This window comes from Homalodisca vitripennis, chromosome 8 (genome assembly GCF_021130785.1).
Source record: "Homalodisca vitripennis isolate AUS2020 chromosome 8, UT_GWSS_2.1, whole genome shotgun sequence".
Taxonomy (NCBI): Eukaryota; Metazoa; Arthropoda; class Insecta; order Hemiptera; family Cicadellidae; genus Homalodisca; species Homalodisca vitripennis.
Genome location: NC_060214.1, coordinates 29,165,388 through 29,191,719, shown reverse-complemented (window position 1 = coordinate 29,191,719; position 26,332 = coordinate 29,165,388). Strand labels below are relative to the sequence as shown.

General features: G+C 32.9%; 2 protein-coding genes across 2 annotated transcripts in view; one reads left to right on the top strand and one right to left on the bottom strand.

Moving 5' to 3' along the window:
* The first annotated feature begins 8,136 nt into the window (after positions 1 to 8,136).
* LOC124367460 (protein mago nashi homolog) lies at positions 8,137 to 8,882 on the top strand. Its single transcript, XM_046824286.1, has one exon. The coding sequence runs from the start codon at positions 8,266 to 8,268 to the stop codon at positions 8,704 to 8,706; it is 441 nt and encodes a 146-aa protein (XP_046680242.1). The 5' UTR covers positions 8,137 to 8,265; the 3' UTR covers positions 8,707 to 8,882.
* A 7,780-nt stretch (positions 8,883 to 16,662) lies between these two features.
* Positions 16,663 to 26,332, bottom strand: part of LOC124367459 (protein PTHB1) — a 59,369-nt gene continuing 49,699 nt past the window's right edge. The window contains exons 14-15 of the mRNA XM_046824284.1: positions 24,780 to 24,905; positions 16,663 to 16,769 (exon numbers count right to left, since the gene is read on the bottom strand). Of these exons, the coding sequence (XP_046680240.1) occupies positions 16,711 to 16,769; positions 24,780 to 24,905 (185 nt within the window). The 3' untranslated portion in view covers positions 16,663 to 16,710. The remainder of the gene's footprint in view (positions 16,770 to 24,779; positions 24,906 to 26,332) is intronic.

The window sequence follows — 26,332 nt, the reverse complement described above, 5'->3', positions numbered from 1 at the left end:
ATTTCAGCTTCAAAAAGTATATTGTCTATCTTGTTTTTAACAATGCAGAGTCTCATGGGGTTTTTATTTTTCTTATTCGGTTGGCAACGCACTCCCCGTAAACTGCATGCTCATCTTTCGTTGGTTTTGGCTCTTGCTGCATTTTGTTGAAATAAGTTGTCATGATATTAAATGCTTCATCAACTAGCTTTCTTTTATTTCAACGTTTGGCAACAGGCTTACTACTGACACTACTATTCGAAGTGCCACTAAAAAGACTAGCAGACGAAAAAGGTGTGCTGGTTCTTGAAGGGCCAGCAGATGAAAGTAAATCTTCATTTTCACTCAATAGATCTTCAGAAACTTTATCCTGTGTCTTGCTTGACACTATTTGTCTAGGTACATTTTTGTCACTTAAAAACTGAAAAAATTGTAAACCCCACCAAGCCTTTTTCTTGTCGGCAGTTCCCATTCCTGACTTTGGTATTACTACCTTTTTCTCTCTTCTAAATTGCACTAAAAGACTTTCAATTTTTTTCTTAACTTATTCGGTATTGTTTACACCTAACTCTTTAGCTATACTAGTGTAGGAATCTTTCCTCTTGTATTTGTTTTTATAGTTTGGTTCGTTAGTGTCCCAAAGTAACCTATGCGATTCGTACAGTTGTATTAACGAAATTACATTATCTTGTGTCCAAAAGTCCTTACTCATTGTTCTTCACTTACCAATCGAATAGGAGACACAAAGAGCAGCAACTCACTAACAGAAAACACCACAATAGACCTGTTTCTGACTAGGAACTCGCATAGACTGAGACACACAGTTTGCCAGTAAAGTTGTCGCTCTGAGAGCAAACATCGAGTCCAAACAAAGATGGCGGCACTGTTCTCCCCTACCTGGAAATATTTACGTTTAAATAAGTAATGCTGCCACGCAACTTGTTATTGTGGTAGTATATGATTCCTGATTTAAATTATGTCTGTAATATGTATTTATGAAAAGGAATAAATTCATTTACTTCATTTTGTTTCTTAACGCGTCCACACTGGCCACGGGCAAATATTGTTTGTCAAACATAATTAAATTTGGCCAAACTGTTTCAACAAACATGTTTGTCAAACATTTGTTCAGTGTGGACCCGGCTTTAGAGTTAGTGGAGTTTACTCACATCATGGTTGTGATTCCTGATTTACGTGTGTCACAACGTTCTGGTATGATTTGTTTATTTTAACCTAGTTTGTAATATTATGTATTAGGTTAGTTATTTACCTGAAGAAGAGATCAGATTGCAGATCTCATAACGAAGTGTTACCGATTTTGTAGTATCACTAAACAATGACATATTTTTGGAAAAATCCTGTTTCCTTCAGAAAGGTTAAACTTGTAAATATATTAATGGTTGTTCTAATATTATGTTCTTTCACTTGTATTAATGTTAATATTATTATGTGTGTTACTATGTATTGTTTATTTACTTGTGCTTGTAGAAATTGTTAAAATTTATAAATTCAATATTTCCTGTAGTCAACAAAGCTAAGGGGAGGAAATCCTGTCAATGTATGTATTTTGTGAGTGGTGTGATTATAACGAAACATTATAGTTATACAAGTAGATGATAATAATTTTAATCAAAGTCAAACATGTTATGGGAATTAAAGAAACCTTTTGTAATGTGCTGGTAACTTTAATATGATAAAAGCTAGCAGTTTAAGTTGTACAGTTAAACAAATAGTGTTGTACAGTTAAGTACAAATAATAAAATAACAAATAAAAATTATAAAATATCCTCCTACACAACTCTGTACAGAGATTTGAAATGAACGTTTCATTAATTTTCTTCAATGTATATTTCATTGACCAGATAATGTTAACATTAACCCTTTTTTATAAAGCTCACATTATTATTTATTTTGTAACGTTTCGTGTTTACCATTTTCATACAAATTGAACAAATGAGGTATGCAGAGGTGAGTAGTATTTTAGCTATTAGTAGTTTTTCATTGTTTGTTCTAACATTATAGTTATTATTTTTGTTAAATTATGTTTGACTAAGACATACTGCTGCGAAATTGCAGTGCCCAAAAATACAAGCGGCTTTTAAGTAGTTTTTTTAAACGCAAATATTTGAAGGTAGTAACCCGTTACATTAAACGTGGGTACCATGAGCCAAACTTGACGATTTTAAGACCATATATGTTGGCTATGAAAATAAAATTACTGCTTGTATTCTTTAGTAAACAATTTATTGAATATGCACTACAAAAACAATTTTTCCAAAAAGAAAATTTAAGACAATAAGGCCCAAAATTTAATTGTTGTATACCAAAGTCAGATTTTACTCCAGTCTGCAGGATTTGAAGATGTTTAGCGTGAAAACACGTATTTAGGATAAACCGGGGAAGTATATTATTGATGTTAGCTCAAACATAACCTCAAAGAGCAATGTACGCAATTATTTAAGAAGTCGAATATGCAAACCACTGCTAAATCTGAAAGTGTGGTGATTGATCAGAGAAGATTCAAAACGATTATCAAAGCTGAGTTTTATTCTGACGGTCAATGGAAATAATAGGAATTAAACAACGGAAGAGTGAAATTATGTGGTGTATAGTCAATTTTAGTCCTGGTGATATTATTCAGAGACTTATTCTCAATTCAGTGAAATTCCAAAATTACGCATTAGTACTGATGGCCGGATCTAATAATGTACTCAGAAATGCCACTGATTTCTTTTATCATAAATTAAAGGGTGAGCTATGAACCACTTAGTAGAGATAGGATTCATGCATCTATACATAATATCAATGTTACGATATTCATGAAGGTGAACCAATCCATGATGACGTAGTTGTAGTAATAGGCTTATAACTATTTGAAAGAATTAACACTAAGACTATAATATGTTTTACTGATTTACTTGGACATGCTAAGTAGATTTTACTTTACTACTCCATGGCCTTCAACTCAATTGTAGAGGAAAAAACCTTTTATACATGATTTTGGACACTCTATGACATTATTGGTGACAGCCTAGTTATAAATGTGGATAGTCCTTTGAAATTTTTAAAAATAAAAAGGATTTTTTCCCAGTGTTGACATACAGCCTACTTGAACAGTATGATGTAAAAATTCACATCTTTATTTTCTTTGGGTTCTTTTTTTTAAAATACTACTGTGAATATCTAGAACCCCCAATTTAAACACAGACACTTTTGTCTATTTTTCGTATTCAGAAAAGATTTATCTCAAAATGCTGCTAAAGAAAGCTTTGATTAAAAGTTTCCTTAAATTAAAAAGAATTCTCCATACAAAACATCGATTATACACCTTAAAGTGATAGTTAGTACATTTCGTTAACAGAAATCGTCATCGCCAAAAAATATTAATCAAAGAAATTGTTAAGGGTTTTATAAATTCACAAGTGTACGCTGTATAGCCCCCAAATCCTAATTTTTCTTGGCTTTGTTTGTTTTGCAAAGAAATTGCAATAGCTTGAGTTCTATAGCAGATAGCTATGAAACTTACAATTACACTTTAAGTATTATTTGTAATTTATTATAAGAAATATTATTACTGAACAAATATTAGTTACAAGTGGAATGCACGGATCAATGAACATAGGCTATATGATTTCCTTTTAAAGTGAAACAAAAAGTAAGCATATACAGAACGATTATGTCATTCTAAGAATACAAACATATGCTATGAATATTAGAAAACAATATGACAATCTTCCTCTCTTATAGGCCTAAAGCTTGCTGCCCTGTCAACGGGGGTCTCCTATTTCTGTTGGAATGTCTTGGAACGAAAATGGAAGATGAGTTTGGATCATTAATGTTTGGTGACTCAAGTGACGGACGTACATCATACGTTCAAAAATTCATTCGTCACTGGCCGGCTTATATTATGATGTTATAGTGGTCCTCTGTTAGAGTATTCTGATTTTCTATTCGTGGTTTCAACGTCTTCAGCAGTAGCACTTTTATTTAACACATCAAAGTGATTTTCTCAATCACTCAATAGACAGTTTCGAAATTCATCAGTACGTCCTGCAGCTAATGTGGGTAATATAGTGTTGTCATTTGATTGAATAAGAACAAATTCTCTTATTTAATTTTATTCACACGCCATCTCCACATCTGTCCTTCACCTTCAATCAAGTAATAAAGTAACATCTCTTTCTGTAAAAACTCCACTTATCACATCTCGCACGATAAGACCGAACTTGAACTGATTCGCCAAACTTAAACTTCTTTATCAAATTCTGAAATATAGTCGTACGAGCGTATTCTCAAACTGACGCTCTCTTTGTTCAGGTAGAAAATATATCTTGGCCAAATCAAGTCTCATAAGATTTACCTTTCAGCATTAACTCAGCCAAACTTTTGTGCGTAGTAGAGTTCTGAACATTTTATATAATAGTTTTCTATACTGCTTAAGCATTCTGCATAATTTCAAGTAAATACAATCTTGTACGTTAGTCATGAATTTCAAACTCTTGTTCATAGTCTGTACCTACATAAGTATCTCTCAGCTTGCCAATTTGTTGATGGATGAGCTGGACTGATTAGCATGTGTTAATTATTCCATTGCACCATAGAATTATCTTAAATCTTTAGAAGTAAACGATGTCAAATTATCGATTACTATTGTAATAGGAAGCAATATTGCAAAACTGTCTCTTAATACATTGATTGTCTTTTGTGATGTCATAATTTTCAATGAAATCACTTCCAAACACTTGGTATACGCAGCAGAACAACAAAAACATCTCATGAACGGGCCAGCAAAATCAACATGAATTTTATTTCAAGGTGTGTTACGTCCATGGATGAACAGGTGTCTTACTCGGTGCATTTTGAACTAAACAATAGATTTTCAATCTTTACACAATAGATCTTACCACAATATTAATATCTGTATCAATTATTATTACCACATATTATCTCCATGAGCAATATTGTCTTGTCAACTCCTCCATCTTTACTATCCCAATGGTCAGGCTCCATGTAGTTCATCCAGTATCCTTCTTCTCACATACTTAGGAGTTACAACTTACATTTTTTTAACAGTAAACTCATGACCTTAGATCTGAAATTGTTTTACTGCGTTCCATGTGTTTGCAAAGCATTGTATCCATAGGTTTGTTGTCATTCATCATTTTTGTTTATTAGTCTACTTCCGCAGTAACTGGCATTTGTTCAATCTGTAGCTGTAGAATAGCATGATTTCTGCCATAATCAATTATCTCCCTGGTCTTTATCGGAAATCCTGAAAAAATCAGCATTCAGGTGATCCTTAGTACTTTTATTCTGATTATCATAATCAAAGCGAGAGAGGAATTGAGCATGCTGAAGCATCCTGACTGTGGTTAGGACAGGACATATTTTGTTTATATTGCATATTGTTATTAGAGGTTTGATGTCAGTCATGAGTGTGAAGTGTCTTCCATAATAGTAATGGAAAAATTTGTGGATTACATTAACTTCCATTTTTATATAACTATAATTTCGTTCAGATGAATAAAAGCAATAATACTTTCACTTCCGTTATCCATTAAGTGATATAACACGCCAGACAATCTAAAACCTGATGCATCTGTTGCCAAAATCAGTTTCTTCCTTGCATAATATGGAACTAGTACTCTGTCACTAACCATTTCTCATCATTTTCAGTTATCAGACCACTCAAACTTTTTACCTTTCCTAAGTAGATCGTTTAGGAAGCAAGGGCGGACCGGTGGGGCGGACAAACGGAATCGGTTCCCCTCCAAGGAGCATTTTATTTCAAAATAATCGATTGATTAAGAGTCTTTTTCGGCTAAAAAGATCAATTATGTCGGAACTTTGGAAAAAAGTCATAATAAAATATACTAATATATAACGTTTTATATATATATATATATATATATATATATATATATATATATATATATATATATATATTTTAATTTGGCGAAATATACGGTTCTACACATATAATTTGTTTTGTTCAAAAGACTAAATATTTGAATCTCACCGTCACGCAGCAACTACGAAAGTCAGGTTAGATTTTACTATTTCTTGTGGTTTCTACCTGTACCTGGTACTTTCAGTAACCGAGCACGATATATACTTGTATTGATTTAGAATCATACGTAACAGAGTACTCCTAAAATGGTACAGTACATGTTCCAATACTGTTACCGGTACTGCTAAACCCAGGAACGACAGTAACCGTGCAATGTACTCGTACTTGTACCATGTAATGTACTAGAACCATATGTTACAAAGTACTCCTGAAATGGTAGTTACGTGTTCCAGCTAAGTTACTGCTAAACGAGTCCAATTACTTTGTACCAAGAACGCCAGTAAACGTGTAAAAGTAAAGTAGAGTATAAGTATCTTTAGCAGTAATTTTTACCGGGTACTTTGGTTTGCGGTAACTTGTACCTCCTGTCGGGGCAGGAAATCTGTTATAGTAGTCCGTAAGTGATTACGAGCAGTTACCGGCAAATTAACAAGATCTGCTCAATTTAATCTGTGTTAAAATTTAAACAGTGGTTTACGAAATTACACGCTCAAGATAATGATTGATATAAGAGGTTTCCATGCTCCCGACTCCCCGGTGTTCCAGACAACCCCCAGAGAAGACTTCTGGGTGCGCCACTGTTACGTAGTGAATTATTTTTGAAATATTTGGTATTCTAGTAGGTGATCAATTCAAGAAGTTGCCGAAGTTTCGGTACGTTTTATACTTTGGAGAGTTATTATTTGCTTCAATTTTATCATATGTTTTGTGTAAGCTGTTGCAGTCAATATTATGACCAAAATATTTTTCTGAATTTTTTCAAACTTGATTTTTTTTTGTTTAGATGCATTTAATTATTTTCAAGAATTTCCAACTTATTGTTTTGTGTATTCGTAAATTTTAGTGTAGACCTCTATATGACGATGTTATATATATAAAAAAAAAAAAAACACAAGATACGCCATCGATGTCACCAAACAGTTGATCCATGAGCCTCTGCCAGATATTAGGGACAGTCTTCACTTAAAACATTAGTCGATTTACTTTATATAGTCTTTGTGCGTTCTAATTAGTCTGTAAAATTGAGCTCTACTTATATATTTGCTTCATGTAAATCCAATGTGCAAAAACAATTTCTACCTCTCATTTTTGAAATAAAGCATGAAATAAATAATGGGCCTTGGCTTTATAAAGACTGGTACACATATTCTCTTAATTTCAATTTACCACAAACATTCAGTATTTTACCAATTATGGCTTCAAAAGCATCACTAAATTCTTACGTAATTTCCTTTGAAAAGATTATAACAAAGTAGAGATAACTAAATCCATGTTCCCAACTAACATTTTGCAATATCTGTTTTAAATTGTACGATTTATCTTCACTATATTACTGGGTTCCGAACATAATTATATTTTTGGCTTCCCAAGGAATTCGATAGAGGTCATACCACAAAATCATGTTAAACTTCAATGGGCAATGGTAATGGAGTATTCGCTAAGAATTCATATCCCAGAATAACTTCCAGTGAAAATTTGGGAGAGCACTGCACAGCCTTTCAAGCTGAAAAAAACGCTATTCTAGCTTCACGCTGTGTAATTATTAGCTTGTTTGTTGTATTATATACATTTATACTCAACGCCTAACACATCAATTATTAAATATATAACAATACATATAAAACATAACACAACAAGCAACAAATAGATTTATTTATAAAATAATACTGTTATAACATTCGATATGGCTTGAGGAATCAAAACAAATAAATAACTGCCACACACACACACGCGCGCGCGCGCATACATATACATATATGCACATGCATATTATACGCGTGATTAATATAGGACGCAAAGATGAAACAAGGCACATGAGACAAAATTATGGAACATTCATTACATAATCCACAATTTTCATTTTGAATTTAGGTTTTCTCTCTAACAAAAAAAATGTTAAAAATAAATAAATGTTAGTGACAGTCTATATATGTATGTGTTTAAAACGTATATATATATTTATTGACTGTCGCTAACATTTATATAAAAGAAATATTTCGATAAACTAAAACAAGCAAAGTGGTCACACTGATTTTTGTAGGAAGTAAAGTAAGAAAGCGTCAAGTCAACAAGGGATACTTAACTCAATTTAATTTGTATTGGTGGTAGAACTGTGGCGTGTGGAGAAATAGCATTCGTATTTGTGAGCACGTAGGGTTAGTATTGTAGTGTTTGTGTATTGTGCTTTTTCCAGTGAGTTATTTAATATTCCGAGAATGTCAACAGATTTTTACATTCGTTACTATGTTGGACACAAGGGAAAATTTGGGCATGAATTCCTTGAGTTTGAATTCAGACCAGATGGTAAACTCCGTTATGCTAACAATTCCAATTACAAGAACGACACTATGATTCGAAAAGAAGCCTATGTTCACAACTGTGTTATGGAAGAGTTGAAACGAATAATCCACGACTCGGAAATCATGCAAGAAGACGACTCACTGTGGCCTCAGCCTGATAGAGTTGGAAGACAAGAATTGGAAATAGTAATTGGCGATGAACACATTTCATTTACTACTTCAAAGACTGGTTCACTGGTGGATGTTAACCATTCAAGAGACCCAGAAGGCCTGAGATGTTTCTACTACTTGGTTCAAGATTTGAAGTGTTTGGTGTTTTCCCTCATTGGGCTTCATTTTAAAATTAAGCCCATTTAAAGTGTGTAAAAAGGTCGTGCTTTGTTATATGGTATGTTTCAACATCTGTTCAATATATGTTTTCATTATCATAAAATAGACTAGGCCTAGTCACCCAATTATTTATCTGTCTTTAATTTGATTGACTTTATTTTTCAAATGTGAGTTTTCAATAATAAAAATGTACTTTAAAAGTGGTTTTAGCATTTATATTTTCCTCATAGCCTACATCAAGTTACATTCAATAACCCTAAAAAATATAATGTAGTCATTAGCCTACAAGTTCTGAATAATCAAAATCGATGACTCAGTTGTGGTAGCCGCTTATTATACATCACCTGAATTTCAAAAGGGTAGAGTTTAATAAACAAACTACACTTGTTATTCGATTACTATTATCAAATGGTTTGATTGTTTTTATCCGAAGGGTAATTCAGTATTACAATTTATTTTACTTAGCATATGATTTCAACTTATTAGTCATAGTAATTTTAATTTAAAAAATTAACAACAAGAGTAAGTAACTTAGTAATATTTTGAGATTTTGAAAATTGTGATGAACATGAGGAAAATATGTAAGATAGGGTAGGGTACGATAAGCGGACTCGGTTTTTTATATCGAAGAATATAGTCATCGATACCTAATATTCGCATCCCAAATCCTAGACTATCAATCGATATAAAAGTACCTATACCTAGTCTTCAATAACAATCATGTTTTAAATTAAAATATGAATATAATATTTACTTACAGTGATCAAACAAATTATTATAAGTTAACCAAAATTAGGAAATCTGAAGACGACCATATTTACTCCTCTCACAATTACAGTTGTTTCTTTCCCACAAATTTCACATAATGGGTTTTTCGGTACAAGTCCAATATGTTGAAGCCAGGAAAAAGCAACGTCATGTATTTTTATAAAATTGACCGCCATTTTTAATAATCAGAATTACTTATGTAAAATTGAAATATTATTGCACGTGTATTATTTTAGAGAGTTTACAACTGTTGATAATTATAAATTATTTCAGTTAATAGTTCAAAATAATTAATCAGTATCGATTGATTATATCGATGGTTAGCCTATGATTAAGTAATATCGTTTGCAAATTTCGATATAAAAAACCGGGTCCGCTTATTGTACCCTACCCGTAAGATATTTCTCACAATTGACGAGATTTGTTTATGTAGCTTCAAGATGACGTGGGTTTGGCTCCTGGTAACACATGGGGAGAATGATTTCCTCCATTTCACAAAAGCTGTTATTGATATCAAGCTGGGCAAGTTATAAATATTGTAAGGTTTCTTTGATATCTAATTCTAGGCCCAGTTGCTTTTGTAATGATATTGTAAAATGTATGTATTTAAAATTATAATTACGAGATTCTTCTTATTTACAGTAATTTATTATAACTCTTATTGTGTAATTTTTTACATACATCGATGTTTGATAATATATTGAACTGTTCGATAATATCAATAGAATAACGAGTGTAGGCTGCTTATTAAAGTCTCCCCTTACAAAAGATTAGTATAATTAACCCTTTTAACCCAATAGTCTAATTTAATGATTAAAGTGTATGCAGCATTAGATAATTGTGTACATTTAGGCATAAGCTATGTAGTCACCTTTAAATCTTGATAGGCTACTGAGATACTGTTTTAAATGACCCATTTCACGTTTTTTGTTGCTAGCCAATTCCTAATGCAAAATGCTTAATAAACAAGTGACTACTATAATAATTGAATAAATGTAGGAAAGGCCCACAATAATCAGATTGGCCCTATGGTAGGCTGCTGTATAATAAATACCCACAACCACAATTTACTGCAGTATAATAAGCGTCCAACATTCAGAGATTAATATTCATGAGTAAAGAATCCTCAATAAAACTACTTTAACCAAATTATATTAAAGGTGTTTCTAATTACAGTATAAAAAGTAATGTTATGGTGAATAATAAACTATCTAGGCTATTTTTATTTATAAAATATAACAAAGTAACATTTACTTACTTTTTACTATTTGAAGGATAAATGTGTCTGACACTTTGTGACACAAATAAAACATGAACAAAACTATTTGTACATTAGTGTCAGTAACAAGTTATTTAGTGGTAACTTATTATTGGGATTCAGTAGTAGCTGGGCTGAATGATTTGATATTCAATTAACGACTTTCTGGTTTTGCTACTCGGTAACAAGTAACAGCCGAGGTCACTTCATGCAAGCAATGAGATTAGGAATGTAAAAATTACGCTATCGAAGCCTGCACTGATGGCCAGGGACATTTCCAATTAGTACTTTCCCAACGTAAGATCGTGTTGGACGATCTAGGATGTGATCTGAGGGAAGAGAAAGTACCGATCGGAAATGCCCCTGGCTATCGGTGCGAGCTTCGAAGGCGCCACCTCACACTTCTGGCAAAAAAAAAGGAAATCACCCTTCAAGCCAGAACCCAAATTCAAGCTCAGATTGTGAGAACACTTGTAAAAGGTTATCTTCTTTATAATAATATGTAAGTATGAATAGCCTAAATGTAGATAAGGACTGAGTAGTATCCAATAATTATATTGTATAGTGAAAAAGTGAATCAACCAGTTTATAATTTTATTAGTCTACATGTTACATTATAGTGAGTTAAACTTTTGTATACTAACATGTTACTACTACCGTAACAGTTGCCACAGGTTACTGGAACATAATACCTCAACACAACCTCAATAACTGAAATAGACCTGGCATCGTTCAATAGTACCGGGTAGAAAATCTCTGCATTATCGGAAAAAACTATTAATGTTTGGCCTGGCACTACAAGGGTTGATTGAGCGGGCCAAATTTTGGTTATTAGGTATTATTAATTTTTCACTACTTTCCTCACTAAAATTCATGGTAATAATGACAATTTTCATAGTTTGGAATATTTTAAACGTGGATTTAGATTTGTGGAGGGGCCGCTCTAAACTCAGTATTTACAGGAAAATTACTAAAAATGTCTGTTAAGCAGTAGAGAATCAGTTTTTATAACCGTTAAGACAGTTATTGTTTGGAAAAAGAGGGGTAGATAATCGTTACAAGATTGTATCCTGGTAATTGGTTAATGTCAAGGTCATATGTAATCAGATCTGTTTTTAGTTGTAAGTATGTGGTTACTGAGAGTGCCACTTCTAGCACGAGGCATCATTGTCACTGCTTCTTGAATGTTGCATACCTTTAAAAAATGCAATCTAGAGGTAAGCTTTTCATTCACCACCGGCAGTGCTAACTATGTCAACAACCAAACAGGCATTCTTGATCAGATCTGTAATGTGTGTTAGATGAGATATTTTACACAGTCCGATCATGTGTGCCCTCACCCAACAGTGTGGGATGCAGTAGCACCCTTTGGTTATCCCATAAGTACCTGTTAATGAATAAGGCCACTAATTGGTTGCATTTTGAAACTTGGAAGTGAGACATTAAATAGCTCCCATCATTTATGCAATAACTCTTGTATTATAGGCTATTTAATATATATTTTCCCATTATTTTCAATGCAGTATAAGTAATAATATTTTTCCATTATTTTCTACATTATACCGGATGTATTAAAAGTCCCTCTCCCCCTCCACATTAACTTTCTTATGAATAGAGATGGAGTGATTTACTTTGAGGGATGTCTATATTACCAACTGAGGAGGTTTTCAACATAAGAACATTTTTTACTCTCCCTCCCCAAATGGGGAATTTTGGGGGTAAGTAAAAATTTTTAAATAGGAACCCCGAGCAAGTGACACCTTGTATTTAAGGTATTATGTTTATGTATCTAAGTGACTGGGACACATTAGAGTACTGCGAAAGCGGTAAGTAAGTAGGATGTCTGTACATCGAAGACATAAGTTAGGATGGCTGCATGGTCTTAGGAGCTACTCTCGGATGTGGGAGTTAGCCTTGAGTCATGGGTTCGATTTCCATCCCCCAAGGAATTTTAGTCTGGTGTACACTTATTTAAGAGTCATTTGTCTGTGATAAATCTGGTGGGAGGGTCCACCTGAAATTAACAGTGACTGGTTTGAGTGGAAGTATTACTAATTAATTTACTATTAATAATATTAATAATAGGGTGTTCAACTTTAAAGAGGCCCCAAATCTGTGTAAATAACAATTTATTGGCAAATACTTACATTGTACTGAATTTAAAAAAAGTTGTCTATCCATTTTTATACTGTTTAAGATCGTTTCAAAGTGCCCAGTTTGTAGTGAGGAGATGAAAACTAGAATTAAAGGTGGAAATCAAATAGTATTTCACGTCATTGCAAAAATCGCACTTGAGGAGACTTTTTTTAACAATCTAAATTTTGTGTTATGAATATATTGAAAATATATTAGTGGTTATTTTTGTATGACTAAGTCATATTTTGTTTCATTTGCATAAGTCTTTCTACCTTCTTATGAAGACGGCCCTACAAGAAAACGTAAATGTAAAACAAGGCCAATATGCATATCATTTGAAAGCTCTCAATTAGAAAAAAAGCATGATAAGGAATTTTTTCAAAACTGGTTTCTAAATCTGATTAAACTGGAGTTCTAAATAGCTGCCCTTTTCTTTTGGGGTTGTCCAATTATTTTTAATGTCATACTTTGTTTCATTTAGTTTTGTATTAATGTGTATATTGAAAAACAAGAGGGACTAGCAGTAACATAACTCCATGAGCATTCTAGTTACTCATTTTACTCTTGTCCCTCCATGACTAGGACTTGAGGAACAGGTTAGCACAAGTAAGCCTCTGATGATAAATTGCAAATGAAATCATAAAGCAATGCACGAGGTACAAAGTGCAATATGTGAAGGAATGAATGGAGAGAGCAGTGCTATTGTTTTGTACTGATGAGCGACATACAAGGTATGGCTATTAAATAACGGGACTGATATTTAAAAAAAATTTATTTTAATTTTAAACATAATTGCTTATTATCACCTTCAATATACATACACCCCTTCTCTATCCCTGCAACGCTCCATGTGAATTTTCCATTGTTGGAAACAATGCTGAAAGTCATCTTCTGTCAACTCTTTCAGGAGTCTTGCCGCTTTTTCTTGAACAGCTTCTACGGATTCAAATCTCGTACCTTTCAGTGCAGATTTCACCTTAGGGAAAAGATAAAAGTCGCATGGTGCTAGGTCTGGCGAGTGAGGTGGATGCTCTAACACTGGGATGCTGTACTTGGTCAGGAACCGCTTGACAGATAAGGCGGAATGAGCTGGCGCATTGTCTTGGTGCAAAATCCATGATTTGTCCTTCCACATTTCAGGTCGTTTTTTTCTTACTCTTTCACGTAGTTTATTAAGTACCTCAAGATAGTAATATTGATTAATTGTTTGACCTTCAGGAACCCAGTGAAGGTACATAATCCCACGAATGTCGAAAAAACAATCATCATTGCTTTAAATTTTGACTTGCTCATTCTTGCTTTTTTGGCTCTCGGTGAAGTTGAGGTCTTCCAATGCATGGATTGGCGCTTCGTTTCCGGATCATAAGTAAAAAAACCATGATTCATCACATGTTATTATTCTTTCTAATAAATTTGCGTCATTTTCAATGGCATTCAAAGTGTCAGTACAAACATTTTTACGAGTCTTGTTGATCAATCGTAAGAATTTTTGGTACCATTTTTGCACACACTTTTCGCATGTTCAAATTGTCATGTAAAATTTGCCGTACACATTCTTTATCAATGCCTACAGATTCAGCAACTGCACGAATGCTTAATCGTCGGTCAGACTGAATCAAATTAGCAACTTTTTCGACATTGTCTTCCGGTTTTTGATGTTGAAGGACGACCTGGCCACGAATCATCTTCCACGTCTTGTCGACCATCTTGAAAACGCTTAAACCATTCAAAAACACGAGTCCGTGATAAACATTCACTGACATACACTTTTTTTAGTAAATTATAGGTTTCGGTAGCGGTTTTTTCCAAGTTTAACGTGAAATTTAATAACAATTCGTTGCTCTATTATTACGCTAATCATTTTTCCGGCAAAACAAAATAACAACACTTACATAAATGAAGGTTATAACACAACGATGTTGTTTACAGAAACAAGACTAACTGCATTCTGAAGTGAAAGTTTCAAACTACACAGCTATTGGTCTTTGTTGGTTGGCGCATGCCTACTCGTTCCACTGCAGCGTCAGTCCCGTTATTTAATAGCCATACCTCGTAATACGGGTTTATAAAAGTTTATATTAATTCCTAGGCTGAACCAAGGAATAGAGTAATATTGTGAACAAAGATCTGAAAACAAGGACTTGCACTGTACTGTATCACTTTTGACAGATATGTGTAGTGGCTTGGGAAGCAAATGGAAAAATAGCTAGAGCCATTAAGAGTGTTAAACCTAGTTAAGAGAACAATCACATAAGTTCTAAATCAAGCACAATCGGTTTAGATACAATCTATTTTCAATCATTAAATAACCTAAACTGTTGTAATAACTTATCAGCTACTTTGTCTCATTTTTAGTTAACCCATTAGTAATTTTACTCTTGGAATAGCTGTAGTGCTCTCAACCTTGTGGTTTAGTAGTAAAATTCAAGCTTTTACTAAAAAATGTTTTCTTAACTATTTTAATTAAATATTTACTAATTTGTTGTTTATAATTTTGTTTTTGAAACATAAACTGTATATAAATGTAGCTTTTATTTTTATGTATATTTGTAATAAAAAAAGTTCAAGTAAAAACTTATACAGAAGAAAAACTGACACGGGTTAAAACACATTATTCTCAAATCTGCATATAATTCCCAGCACAAAAGTATCTAGACTTGTACAATTATGAATAGTAATTACATAACAATTTCTTTTTCAAATTAAAGATTTGCAGTCTTACAAGTAAATTTTATACTTTGCAAATTATTTCTCTTAAGATATGAATCATAACATACACATACATACATATATATGTTATTTATTCATATCATAATAATTTACATTTTCTGTTACCTCACTGTTATCAATTTAATTAACTGATACAGTATTTTCTAAATAGGCATCTTGGACATGCCTATTAACTATAACGGATCTGAATTTATCTTCACTTTCATTTCACTCTCTTCACTTACATCTAACAGTAATAAGCCTATTCCTTCTTCATCAAAACCACGAAAATATTAGAAAACAATAACATAGATTACACAAACAATAATATCCTGACTCATGTTTAAAATTTGTAGTCACGATTAAAAAACCGGAGACAGACAGTGCCACAGACATCAAAATGTAGCAACAAGCCTGTTAATAATTTTATTTTTATACATTAATGAAATAACACATTTTTAACCTTAGTGAAATACGAGTTAACTCGTATTGCAGTACAAATGGTTTAAAAGTGGTATACATTATACAATAAAATACCAAATGCTTTATACTGTCTGAGGTTTAACAGTGAATGTACAACTTTACTGTGATATGTTATAATAAATCTTGGACATGCCTATTAACTATAACGGATCTGAATTTATCTTCACTTTCATTTCACTCTCTTCACTTACATCTAACAGTAATAAGCCTATTCCTTCTTCATCAAAACCACGAAAATATTAGAAAACAATAACATAGATTACACAAACAATAATATCCTGACTCATGTTTAAAATTTGTAGTCACGATTAAAAAACCGGAGACAGACAGTGCCACAGACATCAAAATGTAGCAACAAGCCTGTTAATAATTTTATTTTTATACATTAATATGAAATAATAACACATTTTTAACCTTAGTGAAATACGAGTTAACTCGTATTGCAGTACAAATGGGTTAAAAGTGGTATACATTATACAATAAAATACCAAATGCTTTATACTGTCTGAGGTTTAACAGTGAATGTACAACTTTACTGTGATCTGTTATAATAAAGTGCAGATATAGGTTGAAAAACATGAAACTTAATATTATATTTAAGGTTTTAAGGATTATAAAAAACACATGGATTTATTTCCAATCATGATATTTAATTTTTACAACCGTACATATACATATTACCAAGTAGTTTCATCTTCATCTTCTTCTTTTACATCTTCCGAATTTCTTGGTTCAACTACAACAGAAATAGATTATGGCTTAGAAACAAAAATACGAAAAATTATTGTTATCTTTGAGAAGCCTCCCTTTTCCATAAGTAACATGTATCAATATTGGATTGCAGTTACTAGAAACTTGCAAGGGTTCGGGGAAAATTTATTGTATTAAAAATTTTATGACTGGACAATAGAATAGTCTAAATATTTTTTAACCTTTTCAGACCTGACTTTCCAAAATATTTTGACTCAATACTTCAAGATATAACCCTATACTGTTAATGAAAAATCAACATTTTTCTACATTTGAAGACTTTTTGAGCAGTTGGAAATTTTTTTAAATAGTATCAAATGTTAATAAAACAAAACTTTCCAATATGGTTTGTTTTATGGACGAGGTCTTTCAAAACCAAAGGTTTCATCACTAGGCAACTCCACAAATAAATATTTACATTATTTTTCCTATAGTTAATATTAAAATACCATATAGTGTAAATATACAAATACAAACATTTTGGAAATATTTTAGCCAATATAAAAAATTAGATATGACTACAGTATTTTTGAATAAATTGAGAAGAAAGACTGGAATTTTCAATAGAGCCTTCTTCATTGTTTATGATGAGTTTTTCTTTATTTCTGTTTTTGTGTAGTGTTTCCCAAGCATTTAAGTTCATTGCATTTTTTTACCTCTTTTATTAATTTTAGGTTTTTAATTTATATTTTGTATCCTGATTCAATGCAGTGCTTGGCAGGATATATAAAATGTATTTGCATATTTACACCATATAGTATTTAATTTTAATATTAATTATAAGAAAAATAATGTAAATATTTATTTGTGGAGTCGCTTGATGATGAAACCTTTGTTTTATTAACATTATTTAATACTATTTGAAGAAGTATTTGTTTTTAGAGAAACCAACAATTGTACACTATGGTGTACATCAGATATCAGTTGTACTTAGTGCTTTCTGGTGGGGAGTTCTGGAACTAGTTCGGCCTGTTTATATATAATCCTCTCAACTGTTGTTCAACACACCTCAGATTGTCTTTATTTCGATATATTTTGAATATTAAAAAACTAGTGTAGTTAAGAACTGTGTTCTCATTTGTTTCTATCAATAAATAAACTTGTGAACACTAACTTATTTAAATGTACAGTGGATGGATTACTAACCTGAATGGAATACACACTTGACGCTGAAATTTTAATTTAGTTTTAAGAATGAATGATAGTTTAATGAAAGGTTAGGAAAATCAGTAGGCTTATCTTGAAAACTATATATTAGGGACCTCTGATTGAAAAAACACAAAAGTACACATTTTTTACATAATTAGAAATTTTCGTTTGCACTGCAATCTTTTTCAACAACTATAGAGCAGGTTGAAGGTTGAAAAAGAGTATAATTGGCTGTTCACTTTGGGTTGCAGTCAGTGTGGGAAGCAGGGATGCCAATACACTTTTCTAGATACTTCTCATTGTGTAACTGTTGACAGTACTATATAATGTATGTATGGAAACTTTTGTAGATCTTTAATAGATCTACAATAGACCAGATATTTATAATGAAAGAGCTAGCTTCTAAATACTATGAATACAATAAGGATCTGTATATAATATTTATAGACTTTAAAAAAGCATACAATAGTATCTCTAGAAGTAGTCTATGGAACATTTTGAAAAGGTTTAGTATCCCAAATAAACTGATAAGTCTAGCAAGACTCTGTGTAAGCAGCTCCAAAGGAAAAGTACAGGTGGGAAAGGAGTACACAAACTTGTTTAATATAAATACAGGAGTGAGGCAAGGTGATGGAATATCACCAATTCTATTCAACTTTGCTCTGGAAGAAGCACTAAAAAAGATAAAGGGGATGCCTGAAGGAGTAAAATTGGGAGATAAGTTCAATATCCTGGCATTTTTGATGTAGCCATTCTAGCTGAGAGAAAGAGGGACTTAAACAGACTAGTAGAAGCCTTTTTAGTTGAGGCTGCAAAAGTAGGATTACAAGTAAACGAAGACAAGACGGACTACATGAAAATAAGCAGAAGAATGGAACAGGAAGGAGAAAAGCTAGAAGCACTCAACCATGAATTCAAGGCTACAAAGGAATTTAAGTATTTAGGAGTGACGATAACACATGACAATAGAGAAGAAGTTGAAGTCCAATGTAGATTGGCAGCAGCAGATAGAACATACTGGAGCCTTGCAAAACTTCTCAAAAGCAAACTATTAATGAGGAAAGTTAAATTAAGAATTTACAAAACCATGATCTTGCCAGTATCGATGTACGGGTCAGAAGTATGGGCACTCACAAAGAAACCCCAAAAAAAGTTAATAACCTTTGAAAACAAAATACTAAGAAGAATTTTTGGACCAGTTCAAGAAGGAGACATATGGCGGATCAGGAAGAACAGAGAATTAAGAGAAATATACCAAGATCCCGATGTGATTGCACTGATCAGGAGTAAAAGAATGAGATGGATGGGCCATGTGGCCCGTAGGGGAGAAGATAAAATGATAAAGAAGGTGTGGCGAGGGGAACCAGAGGGAGTGAGGCCATTGGGCAGACCTAGGATGCGATGGAGAGATCAGGTGGAGAAGGCTTTAAGAACGATTGGCGCTACACTGGAAGTGGCTCAAGATAGAGGAAGTTGGAGAGACATTGTTGGCGAGGTCAAAAACCATCTGGGTTTCGAGTGGCCACAGGAGTAAGAGTAAGTATGGAAACTTTTACTCTGCTGAAGGGAGTAGAGGAAGGGACTTACCTCAGTTTTAGGTTTGGAGGATTTCTTGATTTTGTAACCCATTGGTATGCTAGTTCCCATCTTCTTAACTGTAAGGGATTGCAGTCTATTGGTAATGATATTACTATAGTGGATTTAAAACCGTTATTGATGTCTATGATGTAACTTGCAGCATGCTGGAGACCCAATGAATGGGACTCTCTGAACCCCCTCGCTGGTTACATCCTTGCAAGTTACTTGCAATTCTTACAAAAAACTACAAAAGCCTAAAAAGGTGTGCCTATAGTCGATACAGAATAATTACTCTTTATTTTGATACAGTAGATTTCCCCTTATGAGCAATTCATTATTAAAGAACCAAATGTTTTCCAGTTAAACAAAATTAATAAACTTTAAATCAGGAACAATAAATTACGTACAAAAAATAACATGGCAACATTTTGAAAAGCTATATAAATGAGAACTTAGCAATTTTTAACTGTAATTCAAACATATCTAACAATATTACTATATTTTTAACATCGTAACATATCAAGGCAATACAACAATATAGCAACTTATTTCAACTAACAATGCCAACAAGAGTAATGAATTTGAGCTTTAAATATGCATATTGTTTAATATTAAAACTGTTTTATTTTAAGCTTTACTTGCCCATAAATATGTATCACAATCTTGAAGGACCTCAGGTAACCTATCAAAATGTGTTGGAATCTATTCCTGGTTCTTTAACCATAGCCATTGTTAATTCTTGGCACTATGTAGTATCTTTTCCTTGAGCAATATTTGTGGATGTTTAATAGTCTTGTATTCAAGAGGAAAATAACAATCAACATAATTAATGAAATAGAATAATATTTTGACTGGCCAATTTGTAATATGAAACACTGTGTGCGATCTTCTCTCTTATGTAATCTCTCATATGGTCAGGCAGTACAATTTTCAAACTTCTTTATAAGTCTTCTACTTGTAGTAGTAACCTTGTTTCTACTGCACTCCTCATGTTCTACCTCCATATTTTATAACTGATTACACCAATATAAAGGTGTATATATTGGTGTAAAGTATTATAGGCAAATGTTGTTTCAAATAGTAGAATTTAACCAGACAGAATCTCAATTGTTGAAATATTTTATTAATATGAAAATCCCATTTTAAATGTTTGCCTATTGCTAATCCTAAATAACAAAAGTTTACAACCTGTTCTAACGCATCACAATTACAGACATTATTAATATATTAAAAAATCACGAAGATATGTTTACAGTTTTATATTGACTTGGGCACAACTTACTGTTGGGGAATGAATATGCATGACTTGATTTTTGTCCATTCATAATCAATCCATAATCATGGCACCACACTGTTTGCTTGGTAAAGTTATGTAGTAATTGTCTTTCTGCTTCCAATACATTTTCATAGTCTACTACAAAGGCAGTATCATCTGTGTACATATATACTTTTGTGTGTTTCATTCACATACAACAAATATATTATTGGTCCAAAAATACTCCCCTGTGGTGCTCCAAATTTATTATTATTCTTCTGCTGTACGTGTCTTTGGTTTTAAAAACTAATTTCCTATTTTCTAAACAAATTCTGAACCAATCTTTCAAATATTCACTAATGTATTTTGCAATGTTTTAATGAGTCAAACGCTTTCAAAAAATCAACTAGTCATAGCATGTGTTTTTTCTCATTTAATATATTATTTACAAAATTTCAAAAATCACTTATTTAATAGATCATTGGTGCCTTTACCTCTTTCATAAGCGTATTGACTTGATGTTATAATTTTGTTTTCTGACAAATATTTTATTAAATAATCTGTACATACAATTCAACTATTTTACCTAATAATAACGATATAGGACGGTAGTTCATAAATTCTTTGTGATCATCTCCCCTGTAAATTGGCTTTACTATTGCGATATTGCACTATTAATTTTACCTATGTTTTGACAAAATGTACTTAGATTCAGATTCTTTACTAGCTATTAAGTAAAACAAATTTCAATAAGCTTCGTCAAGTTAATACAGGTAAAAATCTAAAATATTTTAGTATACATTTTCTCATATAGTAATTAATTAATTAAATATTAATTTGCCTATGTTGCAAATGCTACATTCAGAAGCCAATTACAGAATCTAGTTTAATAAAACACTTTTTTAGGGTACTTTTTTAATGATGTAATTTGTTGTACATTTTTAATGAAACAATCTGGTGACTATTAATAATTGTTTTATCAATGCAAACATTGATTGTAGCCTACTTGCCTTACTCGTAGTATCATAGCTATAATCACCCTACTTCATATTTTTAGGATTATGAAAAGTATACAAAACTAAGTCATATATGTATAGATTGAAGATAGTTTGAATTTTTAAATTTATAAATAAAGTTTTACAAAAAAAAAAAAAAAAAAAAAAAAAAAAAAAAAAAAAAAAAAAAAAAAAAAAAAAAAAAAAAAAAAAAAAACTGACACCACATATGATCCTGATAACTTTGAAATATTAATATTTCATCTATTCTGCTGCAGTTTCCATAAAATATTACACCATATCTAAAAATTGATTGGAAATAAGAAAAATAAGAGGATCTAACATAATTTGTTTCCATACAATTTACTTTTAATTAGAAAAAACCGTAGATAATTTTGAGCTAATGTAATCAATATGTTAAATTTTTATCAATATTTAAATTAATGCAAACCTTTATTTTAATTCAGTTTGTTGAACACTATTAGAGATAATTTAGTGGGTAGAAGTTGTCAAAGATTTTTTCTTTCATAAAGAACATAAAAAAATGATAATACATCTAGCTACATTAAACTAAAAACACAAAAAATTCAATGATAACATTTCTAGCTACATTAAACTAAAAACACAAAGAAATTAAATGATAATACAGTCAAACCTCCATATAACAAATTCCTTGATATGACGAATGTTTTTTAATCCCCTAGAAGTCTCCATAAGAAGCAATGCAAATTTTACCTCTACATAACGAATAAAGCGTGCTCACAACCTTCATATAACGAATTTTTATTAATCCTGGATACCACGGTATAGTGAATTTTTCGTTGTTAGAACCTCTTGTAGTGAAATTCACCTCTATATAACGAATGTTCCACGACTGCACCTTGTTATAACGAACGTAAACAAACGTCGAAACGGTAACATTGGACAACAAACAAACAATCGTGTCTCGACATGAAAGCTTAGTCACAGCCACTCCGGTCTGAACTGCTAGACGAGTTTATTCAGTTTTTGTGGAAAGTTTGGATTGTGCGGTGCTTCGGAATTAAGTTACAGTAGTTTAGTGACGATGGACGCCAATAACAAAAAGAAACGGCGCGCTATAAGCGTAGAGTGTAAACAAAAAATTATCAAATGCATTGAAGACAATCCATAAAAAAAAATTGGACATCACGAAAGAATTCGGCATTTCGCCCAGCACTTTAGCTACAATTTTTAAAAAGAAAGAGAAGTTCGATGACGAAAGTGTACTGTGTTCCAAAATCAGAAAGATAAGATCGTGTGAGCTGATGGACGTAGAGGAGTGTGTGGTTAAATGGTTGAAGCAGTTCCGAGACAAAAATATTGCAATTAGTGGACCTATACTTCAATAAAAAGCCCAACAGTTTGCTTTTGAACTGGGACACGAGAACTTTCAAGCAAGCAATGGATGGTTGCAAAACTTTAAAAAACGAAATGAACTTATTTTTAGAAAAGTGTGCGGTGAAAGTGCAAAGTCGATGAAGGTGTTTGTACTGAGTGGAAAGATAATATTCCTGAGCTAACCGAGGGATATGCACCAGAAAACATCTATAATGCAGATGAAACTGGATTGTTTTACAAATGTTTACCTGACAAAACATTGTCATTTAAGGGTGATAAATGCCATGGTGGAAAAAATAGTAAACATCGTTTAACAGTTATGCTGGGAGCAAACTGCACAGGGACTCATAAATTAAAGCCTTTAGTAATTGGAAAAGCGAAAAAACCATGTTGTTTTAAAACCGTGAATGAACTTCCTACAGACTACATGGCGAATACAAAGGCTTGGATGAATTGTGACGCTTTCAGGGCATGGCTTCAAAGTGTTAACAAAGATATGAATAAGAAAAAGAAGAACATTCTCATCTTCATTGATAACTGCACGGCTCATGGAGACACTCCTAGGCTGAGTAATATTAAGGTCGAGTATCTTCCTCCAAACTGCAACCGCTTAACCAGGGCATTATCCGAAGTTTTAAAGTAAATTATAGAAAAGAGGTCGTACAACAGTTCGTTAGAGACATGGAAAACCGTTTCCCTACAAATATAAATGTCTTGGACGCCATATGGATGATCACATAAGCGTGGAGTAAAGTTACAGAAACTACAATTTGTAATAGTTTGTTCTTAAGTGTTTTTTTCTTAAAAAGGGTGGTTTGAGTGAAAGTGTGGTAAAATCTATAACTGAATTGGATTGCTCATTGGATATTATCAACGTCACATCACGTAAGCAGACTACTATTACTGACTTTTACTCTAACAAACAGGGCGAAAACAGCATCAATAATGATGCCATTGAAACACAAAATGTAGATTAGGCCATCTAAACTTTAACAATCTGTAATTTTTAGTTTAGTTAATACTGCAAGTGCCGATGGCCGAGTGGTCTAAGACGTTGGACTTTGAGTCTGAGTTAGAGATAGCGCAGGTTCAAATCCTGTCTGTGACCATTGCACTTTTTATCAGTACCATCGACCTTGTACCGTATCGACTCTCTCCCTTATTCTGTTTGATAAGATCCTCGCACAGGCCAGTGGCCCATGAGGACGGGCAGAATAAGGCATAAAAGGAGATTGAGATCGTACTGTACTGTACAAGTACTGTATTTTTTTTTACATAGTGTATTTTGTAGTGTAAAAAAAAATTAAAAATAAAGTTTCATTGTTCCAAATTAAATGCATTTTTATTTCGTTTTACACACTATTTAAATACAGTATAGCATACAATTTCACGACCGACCCGATGGTCTGTGAACCTCGATGTAGCGAATTGTACCTAACCTAACCTCAATATAACGAACCTCATTATAACAAAATACTCGATATAACGAATTTTCTGTCCGGTCCCTTGAGGGTTGCTATATTGAGGTTTGACTGTACATGTAGCTACATTAAATTAAAAACAGATATTTCATAATACTGTACATTTTTGCAATCTTTCATGGATGCTGTGCACTCAAACTAGAAGTGAAATTTATTTGCATCCTATACATTCTTCATACCATTTGTTTGCAAAGCTTCTCTCGTGGGTAGCAGTTTCAGATAAACCTCCTTGTCACTGGGTCCTCGCCTGAGAGTCTGATTGGCACTGGCACGATCTTCCTCTCCTTCCATTATCGGAGAGACACCTAATAAGAAAGAAAGAAAGACATTTACAATACATATAAATTATTATGTATTATTATGATGTATTTTTTATTTGAATACATAAAGAACATGAATAAAGAGAGCTCGAAAGCAACTGGCAAACATTAACTAAACTCTACGACTAGGAAGCGGTCTCCGATCCGCATGTTAATATCACTGTTTCTATATAATGGTATTTAGAAAGGATGGTACAAATAAAAAAAAAAACAGTAGTAAGATGTGTTGGGTATAGCTCAGCCAAATGGAACAAATCACATTAGGAATTCTCTGATACCTTGTCCATTGTCTTAAAACAACGCAGAGGGCAGTTCTGAGAGGGAGTAATTTCTCAGCAAATTGGGTCTTAGTGTATAGAAATCGCACAGCACTGATGGTTTACTAATATATTCTCCATTACAAGAACAATATATACAAAGGAATTCTTTTAATTTGAAAATAAGTATAAGTGTATAATATTATACACAGAACTGTTTTCAGTGCTATTTTGTTACACAATAAATCAGGTACATGGACCTCTAGTACTGAATTACACCACCACAAGCATTAGTGGCAGTTATACCAGTGATTACTGCACACACTGGTGTGTTCAGTGTGTTTTGTTACACAATAAATCAGGTACATGGACCTCTAGTACTGAATTACACCACCACAAGCATTAGTGGCAGTTATACCAGTGATTACTGCACACACTGGTGTGTTCAGTGTGTTTTGGTTTACAAAAACTACTTTTTTTTTGTAAGTTGTTTTTGTAAACCAGCCACAGCCTCCCATTCCCAAACACAAAAAACTCTTGTGAGTGTGATCAGTACTTCTCAGTTCCAACCTGGATTTCAATACAGTCCCAGCAACATATTCCCATTCCCAAAGACCAAAACCTATATGAGTGTGATCAGTACATCTCAGTTTCCGCCCTGGATTTCAATACAGTCCCAGCAACATATTCCCATTCCCAAAACCTGTGTGAGTGTGATCAGTACTTCTCAATTCCAACCTGGATACCAATACAGTCCCAGCCACAGCCTCCCATTCCCAAAGACCAAAACCTATTTGAGTTTGATCAGTACTTCTCAGTTTCCGCCCTGGATGCCAATACAGTCTCAGCCACAGCTTCCCATTCCCAAACACAAAAAACTCTGTGAGTGTGATCAGTACTTCTCAGTTCCAACCTAGATTTCAATACAGTCCCAGCAACATATTCCCATTCCCAAAACCTGTGTGAGTGTGATCAGTACTTCTCAATTCCAACCTGGATACCAATACAGTCCCAGCCACAGCCTCCCATTCCCAAAGACCAAAACCTGTGTGAGTGTGATCAGTACTTCTCAGTTTCCGCCCTGGATTTCAATACAGTCCCAGTAACATATTCCCATTCCCAAAACCTGTGTGAGTGTGATCAGTACTTCTCAAT